Source organism: Caretta caretta, chromosome 19 (assembly GCF_965140235.1).
Source record: "Caretta caretta isolate rCarCar2 chromosome 19, rCarCar1.hap1, whole genome shotgun sequence".
NCBI lineage: Eukaryota > Metazoa > Chordata > Testudines > Cheloniidae > Caretta > Caretta caretta.
Genome location: NC_134224.1, coordinates 869,169 through 883,856, shown reverse-complemented (window position 1 = coordinate 883,856; position 14,688 = coordinate 869,169). Strand labels below are relative to the sequence as shown.

General features: G+C 56.7%; 1 protein-coding gene across 1 annotated transcript in view; it reads right to left on the bottom strand.

Annotated features, from left to right (window-relative positions):
- Positions 1-5,609: 5,609 nt before the first annotated feature.
- The window catches only part of FHL3 (four and a half LIM domains 3), a 38,233-nt gene continuing 29,154 nt past the window's right edge, over positions 5,610-14,688 (bottom strand). Inside the window, exons 2-6 of the mRNA XM_048825880.2 lie at positions 11,498-11,679; positions 11,177-11,351; positions 10,246-10,415; positions 9,360-9,546; positions 5,610-8,276 (exon numbers count right to left, since the gene is read on the bottom strand). Of these exons, the coding sequence (XP_048681837.1) occupies positions 8,125-8,276; positions 9,360-9,546; positions 10,246-10,415; positions 11,177-11,351; positions 11,498-11,653 (840 nt within the window). The 5' untranslated portion in view covers positions 11,654-11,679 and the 3' untranslated portion in view covers positions 5,610-8,124. The remainder of the gene's footprint in view (positions 8,277-9,359; positions 9,547-10,245; positions 10,416-11,176; positions 11,352-11,497; positions 11,680-14,688) is intronic.

Sequence of the window (14,688 nt, the reverse complement as noted above, 5' to 3'; positions counted from 1 at the left end):
GCACTGAGCTCAGACTCTCGCCCTGCTGTGTAGAGGGTTGGGCTCAGGCTGGAGCCCGGGCTTTAGGAGCCTGCAAGTTAGGAGTGTCCCAGAACTTGGGCTGCAACATCTACACTGCAGTTAAACAGCCCCTGCTCTCAGCTGGCACAGGCCAGCCCTGGGGTTTTAATTGCAGTGTAGAGACACCTTTCCCTAGATGCTGTGGCTGGCAGCTGGCATGGTCCACTTTCACTTAGAGTTTAATTACCTTCCTCCAATCCAGCACTATGGCTTTGCCCAAAAGCCAAGCAAGGAGCGGGCCAGGACTTCCCTCAGAGAAAGCAAATCCATTATTAAACTTAACTCGCTAATAAATGATTCATTTGTGCTACCATGTATATTATATGACTGAGCTAAATGGAAGTTTATAAAAGCAACAACCACCAAAAATCAAGGATAATTACTGCAATCAAAATGTGCTCCTATCTTGAGACTAACCAATTCACCTGAGAGGGAACAATATGGAAAGGAAGAAGATTGTCCAATTACCTCCAAGCTGGCTCGTGTGCCCTCTGAGTACGGCAGTTCTTCCATCCAAGTGCCTACCTAAAAATAAACACAGAGACAAGATCCTGCACTTACTGTTTCTCCACTTCCCTCCAGCATGACGCTGCACCCCAGAAAAGGGGAAGCGCTGGAATTTGGGACCTCCCGTTCACCTGTTTGCCCCTTTTATTTCAGTCTTTTGGCATGAGAGGGCGCACGGTTTCAGCATTGAACATGATGGAATGTGTCAATGGACCATAACCAAGCCCCTGCTTGTCACCCTGACCCATAAGGTGGGAGCGAGTCTCACTCACCGGCCCGAGCATGGAAACAGGCTTTGGGCCAGTACATGAGTAGCGTATGGAATTCCCTGCACACAGAGATCACGCCAATACAGCAGCTGGGGGTTCACAAGGGTTGACTTTGATGGCCAAAAACATTTGTGGCTATGCATTACAAGAAGGGCAAACCAGTCTCCGGTGTCAGGACCCAGGCCTGCACACGTCCAAGGGAATAGAGCTCGAGGGGGTGCTTGTCCTCTGAAATGCCCCAGAACAGCACTGCCCACTCCATCCCCACAAACCCTGGCCAGAGAGTCCCCGAGAACTTGGCTGTATGGACAGCGCACAGCCAGCTGGTGTGTAAGTCTTCAGCGCACTAACTGGCCTCGTGGCCCTGGCTGCTGTGCTGTGAGGGTAGCTGATCAGTTCCTTCCTGCCAGAGCCACCAAGGTAGCTGCAAGCTGGCATGACTGTTGCTTGTCAGCGGATTCCTTGAGGAGATGGGCTTGGGTATACGATGATGTGGCCTATCAGCCCCTCTCTCAAGTGCCAGCTTGTGCTCCAGAATCTCAGCTTGCCTTAAGAAATTCTGAGACAACCTGAGAAACATGAACCATGCGTGAGCGATGCCTTCCTGAGTCTGCACGGAACCTGAAACAAGTGCTCTGCTGTGCGAATTGCCCCACTCATCTCAGGCAGAAGTTAACTCAGATGCCCAGAGCCGATGGTTTCCCTGTCCATGTTAACAGCGATTTAACTGCTTGTGTAAGAAGGGCGCAAGAGGTCACAGAGCTGCACAGGTCACTGAGCGGCTCAGCACATTTTGGTGCTGCAAGTCACTGACATAAGGCAGCTTCAGACCAATGTGAAAGCATCAACTCGTCCCAGCACTAGGTCCCTGGCGCTGCACAGGGCCAGCTGTGGGCTGCAGTCCTAGCAGCAGAGGGGCCTTTGGAGGGGCACGTGCCCTGCTCCAGAGAGTCACCCCACAGCAGGGGCTGAGGATGAGCTTTGACTCGGTCTCCGGTGCCAAAGGGCCTGTCTGGTCTTGTCTAATTTGGAAGGAGAGTTCACAAGTCCAACAATGAATCATTTCAGACTCTGTTCTCCTCTCTCACGCCGGGCAGAGTGCTAGGGAGTGGATGGAGCAGTGCTGTGGTTCTAGGCAGTGGGTCAGCCTGACCACTCGGCCCCCGACACTGTGCAGAGCATGGACTGGGTGAAACTAAGCATCTTGCCGGGGGTTCACTCGGACTGCAATGCCACAGCTGGGAATTGGTGGTGTGGGGTGTGTGTGTGTGTTCCTCCCCCTTCTCTCTCCTACAAACATTTCCACAATCAGCACCAGACCCCGAACCACAGCAAACACCAGCAGTTTGACAGCTTTCAATGCGTTAAACACCAAGGTCCCTCCAGTCCAAGAGAGGCAAAACCCCAAGCCACCCACCCAGGCCCCACATGGCCAAAGTGACCTGCCAGGGACCTCCTCCTTACCCAGGGGCCTGCAGCAGGGCCGTGTGGCATGGCAGGGCCCCCACCCCAGAGGAATGGCTGCAGGACACGGCAGCCAAGGTGGCAGTACAACCCACGGACCATTTGGGACATTGGCCTTCTGAGCCAGACAGACTAGGGCCAGCCCTCTGAGCCAGCTCCTGGCTGCGCCTCACCAGGGCTGGACGCTGACAATCAATTCACTGGGACCCCAGCGCTTTTGACACAGGCCAGCAGAGGAAGCCAGTTCTGGAGTGTGGCCTGTTGCCTACGTTTTGTCCCCGGGGAGCATCGAACCCCAACTGCTGGGGCTATCCAGGTCTCGCGGCCTGGCCGGGGCGCTGAGCACCCACAGCTCCCATGTCGGCTGGAGCTCATGCCAGCACACCCTGGCCGCGAGATGCGAACACTTAAGGGCATGAACACAGCTGAAACAAACCCATGTGACATCAGGACAGGCGAGGTGTGAGCAGTGTTTGCCCAGGAGGCAGCCGGGAAGGGGCTGAGCAGTCGTCGACTGAGTAACCCGCTGCAAAGCGAGCGGCCCCTCTGCTGCCCCAGGAGCTGGCTAACAGTCGGGGTTTGAGCCGGAAGGGGCCCCTGTATAACGCAGGCCTCCAGCGCCACCCAGCCCCTGCACCCTGAACCAACCACCGAGACGAGCCCGAGAAGACTGAACGCTCGTGCCACAGGCAGGAGAGGGGGAACCGCGGGCACCAGAGCCCGATGCCCCTGCAAGGGCAGGGGCCTGATGAAGTGAGCTATGCCCAGCTGAGCTGCAGGGGACCCACAGCACATGCTACAGAGGAACGCTTTGCTGTGAGGGCTGCTCGCTGAACGTACCCTCCCCACACAGCAGTTACCCAGCGGCTGCCAAGCCCCCTGGCGGGGTGAAGCACCTTGCTAGTGGTAGCAAGGTTTCTGCATGCCCCTCCTTGAACTTCCCACCCCCAGCCCCGACGAGCGTGACACCAGCTCCCCCAGCCCGTGGATGCTGCTTGTGCTCCAACAGGGAGCGTCTGTTTGCCCGGACGGCAACTGCAGCTGTTTTCGCCCAGTGCGTGAGCTGCCTCAGCCTGGCCCTCACCTCAGGGCTGCGTGCTCGGGGGGGGGGGGGGGGTGTCTCGCGCAGCCTGGGTGCAGAGGACCTTTACAACTGCTGCCGTGTCTCAGTGCTTCACAGACACAGGGCTGCTTGCCCCGGCTGAGCATTCGGCGCTCCTGCTCCTCTCCATCGCAGACGGCTGTCTCAAACCCTGTCCTGGAGACGTTCACAGGGAGCTGGTGCTGCGGGGTCCCTGCTCCACACCAGCACTGCGCACAAAGCCCTTGGTCTCTGCACACGGCCTCTCCACAGTAACGCTCCTGCCCGCCCGCCGCAGCGTTGGGGCTTTTCAGCTCCTTTATTTCTCCTTCATGGCAGATGCGCTCTTTGGGCTGAACCCGATGCGGGCCCCAAGTCAGCGTCCTTCCACTGCCCTGCCAGGGCCTGGGGTTAGTTTCCCCAGAGAACGGCTGCAGAGAGGGGCACGTGAAGTGCTGGGGCTTCCCTGGGCCACTTTTTCACCCCAGGCTGAGAGACTCTTTCAGGCTCCCGCAGGATCAATGTTACCGGGCTGTTCTCAAGAGCCTTCCAGCCGAGGGTCTGCACTCTGCCCCATGGCCTGCTCCTGCCAGAGACCCAGCTCTCCCCCATCCCGACTCTGCAGCTTGGCTCTTCAGCCAGTGAGTGCTTCATCTCCTCACCCCCCACTTGCACACTGGGGAGCCCCAGGCTCTGCCCCCTTTCCCTCCCCTAGCTGTCCCCCCATTGTTAGCCTGCACATTAATGATATTTTCATGACTGTTTTAGACCCTCTCTGGGAGCCATGAGGGACGAAAGTGCATTACATCATCCCCCTTGCCTCCCAGTAAATCAGGCACTGGGCTGTGCGTATCCATGACCCATTCATGACAGGGATAAAATCCAGATGTTCCAGCCCTACGTGCAGCTGGGTCATTTCCTTTTTTGGCTAAGAACGGGAGGCTCTTAAACCCGACTGAAAGAGGAGCCTGGGGGCCCGTTTGTAAAGAAATGGTTTGCGGTTAATCGCTGGAAACGGCTCTTCAGAAACCATGGGCTTGCAGAGCTCCTGTCAGAGGACAGGCTCCCTCAGGAAACCTCTACAGCCAGAGGCGCCTGCTCATTGTTTGAGGCCTAGCAGAAAAACCAGAGCTCAGGTCCCGACACAACGACAGCAACAGAATCAGAATGGAAAGAATAGTTTTGCCGACCGCCAGAGCTAATGTTTGTAGGATCCTCCAAGCGAGGCAGGCCTGCGAGTGCACAGAGCCAGCACTGAGGTCACAGAGAGACTTGGGGGCTGTGTCTTTTAGCCCTGGCTCCCCCTCGCGTAGCAATCTGGAGAACTGGAAGCACGCTCCAGGGGGAAGTGGAGGGGATGCTGGAGCGGCCGGGGGCCAGGCAAAGGCCCAGAGGAAGTTGCAATGGCTGTTAGTAAATGTAAAGGAATCTGTGGAAAAGAGTTTCAGATGTTAGGGGAATAAATGATTCCACAGCAGATAAAAGTGAGTAATGAGCGTACAAGGCGGATGGGAAGGCTGCCAGGAAGGAGACCAAAGTTACTCCAGCTGGGGACTGCAGCAACATCCCCACACAGGCTCTTTCCAAGAGACCTCAAGAGCTGAAGCTGAGGTCAAATGGAGCGAACACAGGGAAGCACAAGGGGCTTTTCTGTAATGAGGAAACACTTAATTCGGTGTCATAAGAGTCACATGCCAGTGACTCAAATGCCAGTTCCTGCCAGCCCGGGATCCACTGGACTGCTGGGTCCAGAGGAGCTGAACCAGTCCAGGATCTACTAAAGTAACCAGCCCACAGAAGACCTTCCTGGGGTGAGAGTGGTGACCACTAAACTCCTGCCCCCTGGCTTGAAGCCTTCACTTTGCCCCATGTACCCAGGAAGGGTCCAAGCACTTTGTCTGGGTAGTTGAACAACATGCAAAGACTGAAGTCAGAGATGATGGATCTAGGGAGAGGGTCTCCACTGCATCCCCGAAAAGCCGGGAGTGGGGGAAATTGAAACTGGTCTAGGCAGGGATTGTGGTATCATCCTAGAGTTAAAGGCTGGGCAGGCTGCTGCGGGAGGGGGAACCATGGGGCTGCCCCCAGTTCAGGGCTTTGGGAGCAACCCTAGGGAGAGTAAAGAGCTATTTTACCTTTTGAAGACAAGCCTGACCCCACAGCAATGACATTAATTCAACCCCACCCTACTCCCACCCCTGCTTGGAGAAAATACAGCCAGAGAGAGGTGTCAGTACAATGGTTTATTATATAAAGCCTTACAGAAACATACAAGAGACTGGAGGGTAGGACACTTACATAGGAAGCTTCCTTTCTAAAAACCGCTCCAAACTCTTCAGAAAAGCGCACACACCCAAACTCTGACTTACCCGCATCAAAGCTTTCAAACAAGGGTTTCAGTAAAGATTTGAATACACAGCTAATAACGATTCAACATGCATAACATTCTCTTGGTAAATGAACCCTGCTTGGGGACGGGGCTAGCCCGTTCCTCTAGCGGGTTTGGTTACTGAGTGACAGATAAAGTACAAAAAGGAAAACACAAGGAAGTCATATTCAGAAAAGCATCCCATTACCTGGGCGGAGGGGGGCAGGGCGTGAGCACCCCAAGTGAGACAGGGCTCCAGGGGAACTCGAGGCAGCTCCGCAGTTTTGCATAGCCAGATCTTCAGAGAAGCAAAGCTCTTCCAACTGGGACACCAGCCTCCCTCCGGGGAGCCAATGTCACACCCCTTTTCAGTTCCTCTCTGTAGAGCCTTACCAGATTAGTGGCCGTGAAAAACGTGTCATAGACCATGAGATGTGGTCTCTTGCGTGTGCGCTTTTACCCGGTACTATACAGCTTTCACAGGGGAGACCAGGGTTTCTCAAGTGGGGGGTCCTGGCCCGAAAGGGAGCTGCAGGGCGGTCGCAAGGTTATTTTATGGGGGTCGCGGTATTGCCACCCTTATGTCTGCGCTGCTGCCTTCGGAGCTGGGCAGCGGGAGAGCGGTGGCTGTTGGCCGGGAGCCCAGCTCCGAAGGCAGAGCCCCCTCCTGCAGCAGCATGGAAGTAGGGGTGGCAATACTGCAAACCCCACTACTGTAACCTTGAGACCACCCCCCACGACTTCTTTTCGGATCAAGACCCCTACAATTACAGCACCCGGAAATTTCAGATTTAAATGGCTGAAACATGAAATTTACGATTTTTAAAATCCTATGACCATGAAATTGACAAAAATGGACTGTGACTTTGGTAGGGCCCTACCTCTCTGGGCATGAGAAGCCCAGACTGGGGGTGAGGGTCAGCAGGCTGAGCCAGGGCCCAACCAGCACCTGACCTGCAAGGTGCTGAGCAACCACGGCTCCCCCTGCAGCCAATAAGCATGACGAGAGCTCAGCACCTGGCGGGAGGGGGGCAAAGGAGGGGCAGAGCCTTTGGCTGCTGTCTGGGGGGCTGATTCAATTTATCTGCAGCCTTGCCTGTTGTTAATACAAACACAGCCCCCATTCGTCCCCCACTCCCATCCATCTCCCCCTGCAGCACCCAGGGCTGAATTCGGAGCACAGCCTGCAGCCGAGACAACTGTGCACAAACTTCCAGAGGATGAACAACCATATTTGGGGTCAATATATATAGCGTGCGGCCGCGCTCAGTAAGAGCCAACAAGCGGCCCTGGTTCTGCAGCAGCCAGTAAGGGGGAAAGTGCAGACAACACCATCAGCTCTAATAGCTCCCGCTGCCTCTGAAATGCCCTTTTCAACTGCTCTGCTAAGCGGCTCTCAGGCAGAAGGAAGAGCGTTTGGCTACCAGCCGGGCAGCACTTGCGCACAGAGCACAAAACTAGCTCCGAAAGCACCTGAGCCGCTTCACAGCACTCTTGGAGTCGGTGTTAAATAAACTAATTCGTGCCGCTCTTGGAAGCTGATGGGGACCCTTCTGCTAGGGGGCAGAGCAGGGAGAGGGGAGATGCTGCAGGGAGGTGAAGGAGCCAGAACCCTCAGCACCTCCTGGTGATTCAGGTTCCTCTGCCATATTTGTGACATCTCCCTGAAGAGTGAGGAGCAAGGGGGGAGAGAGACGTCAGGAAAAGCCATTCCCCGAAGTGGGCCGTGTGCTCACTCCAGCACGCTCTGCTCACAGCCAGCCAGGTCCCTGGCCACCCAGAAACACCCCAGGCTGCCACGAGCAGCACAGAGAGCGTTGCAGACTCGCTCAGTGAGACGCCATGCTACCCTCACGCTAGGGGAGCAGGCGGTGCTGCAAACCCATGCTGGGGAGGCAGGAGCCTCAGGAAAGCCTGGCTCACAGGACAGGAGCTGCTGCCCATCACTCAGAGCAGAGGGAGCACATGGGGGAAGGGAAGAAAACCAGTAACAAGTAGGAAGGACAAAGCTGTGCGGTCAGCACATGGAGCCGAAGACCCACTGCCCAGCCCCTTTGCTCAGACAGGGGCTCCCGGCTCAGCCAGCGCCCAAGCGCATAGGAAGCAAAGGAAAGAGCAAATAATGAGGGACTTAGAAGCTCCTTTTGTTCGGCTTTTATTTAGCTTCACTCTGCAGAAAGCCTAGGGTGGCTTATTCTAGCCTTCAGGGGAAGGGCACAGGCACCCCGAGCATACGCTGTGGTGAGGGGATCAGCCCTCTCCAGGGCAACAAAAGGCACATCTCCCACCTGCCCAGCACCGACAGCTGCCAGGGTGTCTCGTACGAAGCCCCTGAAGAGCAGATAAAGCCCCTGATCCACGTCCTCTTGCCAGGCTTATAGGTCGCTGCTGCATTCGCGGCAGAGGATCTCGTCGTGGTGCGGGATGAAGCCTTTCCCCACCAGCGAGCTGGCGCAGCGGGCGCAGTTGAAGCAGTTATGGTGCCAGTGACGATCCTCAAAGGAGATATATTTACCCCCTCCGAAGCCTAGAGAAGGGGGACAGAGCATAGAGTTACCCGGAGCACTCAAGGCAGATTCCTGAAGGGCCTAGGGTCGGCAGACAGCCAGTTAGGGGTCTGTGCACAACACTGAATGACTAAACCTCTTTGGGAAGGACCTGACTGGAGCCAGCCGGCTGAGAGAAGCTGCGTTCTGCCCCTTGTCCAGAAGGCAGGACGACGTGCAGGTTTTGTAGGTGCTATTGCAGAGACAGTAATAAGGATAAACACTGGTGACCTGGGGCGGGGCAGCAAACCAGCATCGTCTCTAACCACGGAACCAGTGTTCTGACTCACCGAGTGACTCAGTGGCCGCGTTGGCCTTTCCAGGAGCAGTAAACCCAAGCCACGGAGGGAGGGTCAGTGAAGGAGACCAGGCAGCCTCCTGGTGCAGGTGGATGAAGGGAGAGACCCACTCGCCTCACTTTGGCGAGTGTAAAAGGTCCAGTTTCTGGAGCCTCCCAGCCCAGCCCTGGGCTGCAAAACCTCCTCACTTTAGAGCGGTGGAGAACCCTTCCAGGATCCCAAAGAGAGAGGCCAGTCACAGCCATCAGATCCCACCACATGGAGCATGTCCTGGGAGTTCTGGCAAGTTCTGCAGGAAGGCTGCAGGGTACCAAAACACAGACAGTCCTCCCTGGGTGTGCACAGTACATTCACTGCTCTGACAAGAGCAGGACACACCCAACACTTGAGCTTTGCAAGAACGAAGTGAGAGCAAGAGTACGAGCCACACAAACTCCTCACTGCAGTGTAACCCCTTCCCCATTGCGTGGCCTCTCTCTGTGAGCAGCTGAAACAGGCTGCTGAGGAACAAGTCCAGGAGCAGCCCGTCACGTGCCCCAGGGCAACCTTGGCAATAACATTCTCCCATCCTGGGAGGCCTGAGGTTCTGACCAGCCCCTCAGTGAGCCCTGGAGGGCGGCAGTGGGATGCAAGAGCGGCGTGGGCCTTACGCTGGCCTGCTGCAGAGGGGAATTCACCACCACCACGGTCTGCGTTGTGCTCACGGGCCGAGGCACCGTGCCACTCACGAGGGACCATGTGCTGCGCTCCAGGCTCCATGGTTACCTGTGATGGGCTTTGCACAGGCGCTGCACTTCTTGGCATAGAGGTTCCCAAAGCACTTGACACAGTAGGGGTTGTCCTCCTGGGAGGTGAACTGCTGGCCTGCCAGAGGAACCTTGCAGCCAGTGCAGACAAAGCACTCCTTGTGCCAGGGCTCGTCACGGTAAGTCACTCCTCCCTTGGTCAGCGACTGGGGAAGGGAGAGCACCAGTTACACCCGTATCTCCCCGAGAGCTGCTGCAGGCAGCCCCAGGAGCCCAGAGGGCCTGGCGGTTATAAAGATCTCAGCCTCCGGAGCCCTTGCCATCGGGAGACTGACGGGCTGGACACAAGGCTCGCATGCATCCCACGAGCGCACTGCAGTTATAACAGGAGACCCCTTCTCAAGCCAGCCAAGGGAACTCAGCTGGACCCTCGGCAACCCCGGAGCCGCCCAGAGCCACGGCGGGCCTGGCGCTAAGGGGAGCCCTCTGCTGCCTCCAGAGCAGGGTGTGAGGCCAACACATCAGGCAGCAGCCAGTCTCCAGACCAGGCACAGAGACATGCCTCAGCTTGGAGATCTCGACAGCACGCAGCAAAGCCTTTTGGAGAGGCCTGGAGAGCAGCATCCCCCGTGATGCGAGCAGGCCACACCCACCCCTTCCTTATTACTGGGTGGGTACTGGCCGCGCGCTGGGTGCCGTCCTGCTGGTCCAGATCCAGGGGAACACTGACACGACCCTTAGGAAGCTGGGTTATACCCCCGGGATCATGGAACAGCACCCCACCTCCTATGCCTGGGACTGCTTTCCGCGGAGACCACTGGCTGCCCCAGGAGAATCTCATCTAACAGAAGCCCAGCCCCTGCGGGGTCACCGAAGGAAGCACTCGGCTGGCAGGCCAGCATTACCTTTTTGCAACGAGTGCAGCGGGGGGCAAACTTGCTCTCATAACAGGGGACGCAATAATAATCCTTCTTGTCCGGGATAAAGGACCGCGACCCAATGGGCTGCTGGCAGCTGCTGCAGATGAAGCAATGCTCATGCCAGGTTTGTCCGCTGTATTCCAGTTTCCGGGACCCTGGAAGTGAAGCAGAGCTGGGCTCAGGGCACCGCTGGGAGGCAGCAGCTGCACCTTCAGACAGGCTCAGCAAGTGACAAACCAACAATGCTCTACGGAGACGGAGCCCTGTGTCCTGAACTCGGCTTGAGCCTGGGAAGCGGGGCCTGGCGCTAGCATTTCGTACCCGTGGACAGATCGCAGGAAAGCTAGCGCCCGGAGGCCCCTTCCTTCCCCATGTCCTAGTACAGTCTTGCCACATGGGGCAGTTCTCCCTTCGTACCGAGAGTCACCAGTCGAGCCTCTCAGCACAGGAGAGCTCGAGACGCCAGAGGCCTGGGGGTAACACAGGCAGGCAATGCCCAAGGGGCCTGGCACAGCCCCAGCCCCCCCAAAGGCTGGGTCTCCATCAGCCTTTAGCCAGTGACTTCCTGGACCCCCAGAGACAGGGCAGAGGATGCTCCAGAGCCTCTGGAGCTGCCTCCCCACATTCTCCTCCTCCTCCTCCATGGCCCTTCCCCAACACAGAGGCCACAGACAAGGGCTGCAGGGGAGACCACAGTTCTGGGTCCCCGATAAGGGCCTCCTGTCTGCTCAGCCGAGGGGAGCTGGCACCAGGCCTGTCTGTACAGGTACGGCATGTCCCTGGGCCCTTGCCCGGCACCCCCAGGGCACTGCCCTCGGCTGGGATGACAGGAGGACAGCTGCTGGCCCAGCAGAGCCTGCCAAGGCCCAGGGGAGGCTCCGTCTCCTGCCAACAACCCCCGCCCCAGAGCCTGTACCTGGCATGACGGTCTTCTCACATGCGACACACTTGGAGGAGAACTCGCTGCAGTAGCAGTCGTTGCACAGCAGCTCCTCATCCTGGCAGGTGAAAGGTTCGTCGGCCAGAGAGCGGTCGCAGCGGAAGCACCGGAAACAGTGCTCGTGGTAATGGCGATCCTCGTAGTACAGCTCCTGGGAGAGAGAGCGGGGGTGTCACTCGCCCACGGCAGGTGGGGGGCAGACCCCACTTGGGTGCAGCCCCCAGCCCCTCACTCGCTCACGGGGGGGGGGGTATGGGGCAGGCCCCACTTGGGTGCAGCCCCCAGCCCCTCACTCACCCTGCAGTCGTGGCCTATCAGCTCCTTGCACTCCTCGCAGGTGTTAGCGAAATGGGCATCGTAGCAGGGGATGCAGTAGGGACCCATGTCCATCTGGATGTACTTCCGTCCATACAGGGACTCCTTGCAGTTATCGCAGTCGAAACCTTCCGTCATGGTGCCAACTCGAGAGCCTCCCACACCTGTCCGGGGAAACCCCATAGGTTAGGATCTGCTCAGAACCGCAGCGGTGCAAAGGGCTGAGCCTCCCTGTAACTCCCCCGCCACCTCCAGAGGCGAGGGGCAGACACGGGCCACATGCCCAGGCTGCTACCTGTGTCAGGCAGCCTTGCACAGAACGAAGCCTGGCCGTACACAGCCAGCATGGGGCACGAACACAGCTCCTGCTCATGGACAACACGATCTGTGTTTCCAGAAATGGTCCGGTATGGTGTCGAGCGCACCTTCTGCTTGCACGTAAAGCAGAGCCAGCCATCAGAACATGCATACACCAGTCACCAGGCCCCGCATGGAGAGAGCCTGACAGGGAACGAGTGACTGAGCCGGTCGCTGGATGATGCAGGGTCGCGGGCTCCTGGCTGCAATCCTCAGTACACCATGTAACACCCGAGAAGATTAACAAAAAACGGAAACGATTTTGTGTGTAAAAACGTTTTTGGACTGAAGTGCGTGACCAGTTGGGTGGATGCGTGCATGAGCCCAACAGAGGGAGAAACAGGCATCCCTCTCACAGACCCAAACACAGCGATTGGCCTCCCGCCCAAAGCCTAGGATGGGGCTGGTTCCTGCACCACATCTTCGAGTGCTTTGCCTGAGCTAGTTTCTAACATCCCAAGCTTTGAAGCTTCCAAATGCTCTAAAGCAGACGAACAGGGGAGCATCGAGCATGAGTCAGGTGCCCAGTCATTTGGCCAGTACAAAGACATTTCTAATCAAAGCCACATCCCCAGGATCCTCCCTGGGAGCGTATTTCCAAAGTACAAGCCTTTTGCTGCATGTGCATGTTTTCACAAGTGAAAGCACGAAACACATTCTCTGGCTTTGCTTCAGGAGAAGCTGGTTTACGAAAACTGTTACTGGCCCTATTTCTCTCCAAGGTATAGGGTTTGTCTACACCTGGAGTTATTCCAGAATAGCTACAAACTTACACCCAGCCTTAATCCGAATTAATTTTCAAGTGTAGACAAGCCTCATATGGTGTTTATACCAGAGACATTTAGCTGCAGAGAGCCAGGCTTTGCAATCCTCTTTACGAACCCAGGGGATCAGAAGAGTTATTACAGGCATTGAGGGATAAATCCCAGAACAGGACAGGGGAACAGTCGCAAGTTCCTCTGCATCTCTCGGTGTTGTCTGCCTAAGCTGTGGGCAGTTGCCTTCCTGATGCTGGGCTGAAGCCCTGCAGGGGTGGGGAAGGTCTGCTCTGGCTTGCACAGCATGAGTCATCAGGGCTATTCATGGGCCTGGGATTAGGCTTCCCAGCTGTTGCCCTGCATGCAGAGAGAGCGCTGCTGCCTGCCTAGCTACGTGACAGACAGATGGGAACAAAGTCCCTTCTCAGACCCGCTCATTAACCAGCTGCATCCCCGCCAGCTCCTGCCTGTTCTTCTGACCCCCTTCCTACCACAGCAGCAGCGGGGTCTCCCACACATGGCTGAGGGGTGTGGGGAGATTTACACACGGAGCCCTCGCTGAATGCCAGCCTTGCCAGCTTGGGCTGAGTGGCAGCCAGCAGCAGAGCTACTAAGGGACCTGCTCTGCCCATCGCCCGTCCACACCCCACACACCCCGCCCCCCTGCAGCTGCATCCTGGGGCAAGTGAGTTTATGGCAGCAGGAATGACTAGCTCCAAGACACCGGCTGTGCAACTCCCCATTAGTCTCCAATACCTGCTAAAAATACCCGGGCGGCCAGGCCAGGCCCTCAGGTTCACAGTGAGCATCATCAGTGTGTGTCTGGGAGAATGAAACATTTCCTGAGCTGCTCTGATGGGGGCCACCTGGGGAGAACGGCCCCTGCCCCCAAAGGTTTGCTCCACGTGAGGACTCTGAGCCAGGAAGGTTCATGTTTAGAAGTGCTGCAGCCCAGGGACTGCAGAAGATGAAGGAAGCAGCCTGGGCCCCCGGCCTTTGGAGATGGCCCTGCCACTTGTTTCCCAACATACAACGCGAGTCACGCCTGCGTGCTGGGCAACACGTCCAGCCCCCCTCGAGGCGCACAGCTCGGACTCATGCTGCCTTGCTGGACTTTGCTTCCCAGGGTGATTTCATCCCTTCACCTGAGAGAAGGGTCTGTTGCTCCCCCCCGTACACCTCAGAGAGAGGGACTCAAAGGGGTGACAACAGGTAACCCCCCCCCATACAATACTGTAAAGTCCTCAGAGATGACAGGAGAAAACCAGACTGGTAGGATCTCAGCTCCAGGACAATGTGTTTCTGTGTTGAAGCGTGATTTGCCAAATCAAACTCCGTCTCTCCGCTGCAGCTGAGCCAACATTGTGATCAAAACCAAGAACAGGTCTCAAAAAAAAAAAATAGTTCCAGGACAGGGACATTTCAGTCTCAAATACTGTCTCTCATTTGGCAGCCTCTCAACTCAGGCTGTTTCCTGCCCAATCCCCTTCTCCCTGAACCACACTGGAGATGGTTGCCAGCGGAGAATGCCACTAAGGGCCTGCCTGCATTATCGATTTTGCACAGGAATAGGTACACCAGTGCAAACCCCTGGGTAAAGGCACTGCACTGGTATAAGGGAGGGCTCAGACAGTGCCACTTGACCCAGTTCAGACCACAGTGCATCTCCACTGGGGGCTGGCATGCACCAGCAAAGCTACACCAGTGCAAAAATCCTTAATGTAGACAAAGCCCCCAGGTGGGACCCGACACCACATTCTTTGCAGGCGCATAGGAAGAGTGCTGGGAAGAGGGAGAGATACAAACTGCACAAGCCCTTTGAAAATGGTACTTGAACAACTAGCTCAAAGTACTGTCCCGATCTGTAATATACACGTAACCCACTGGCAGAGTGTGTCACATCCACCTCCAGCAGCTAGTTTACTAGAGGATAACAGCCTACTACCGGTACCTGTGCTGCAATATTGAAGGCCCCGGGTGCAGATCTTGCTGACTCCCTATGAGGGAGGTTGTTAAAAGCATCCCTCTGAACTGCATCCAGTGGCAAGACCCTCGTCC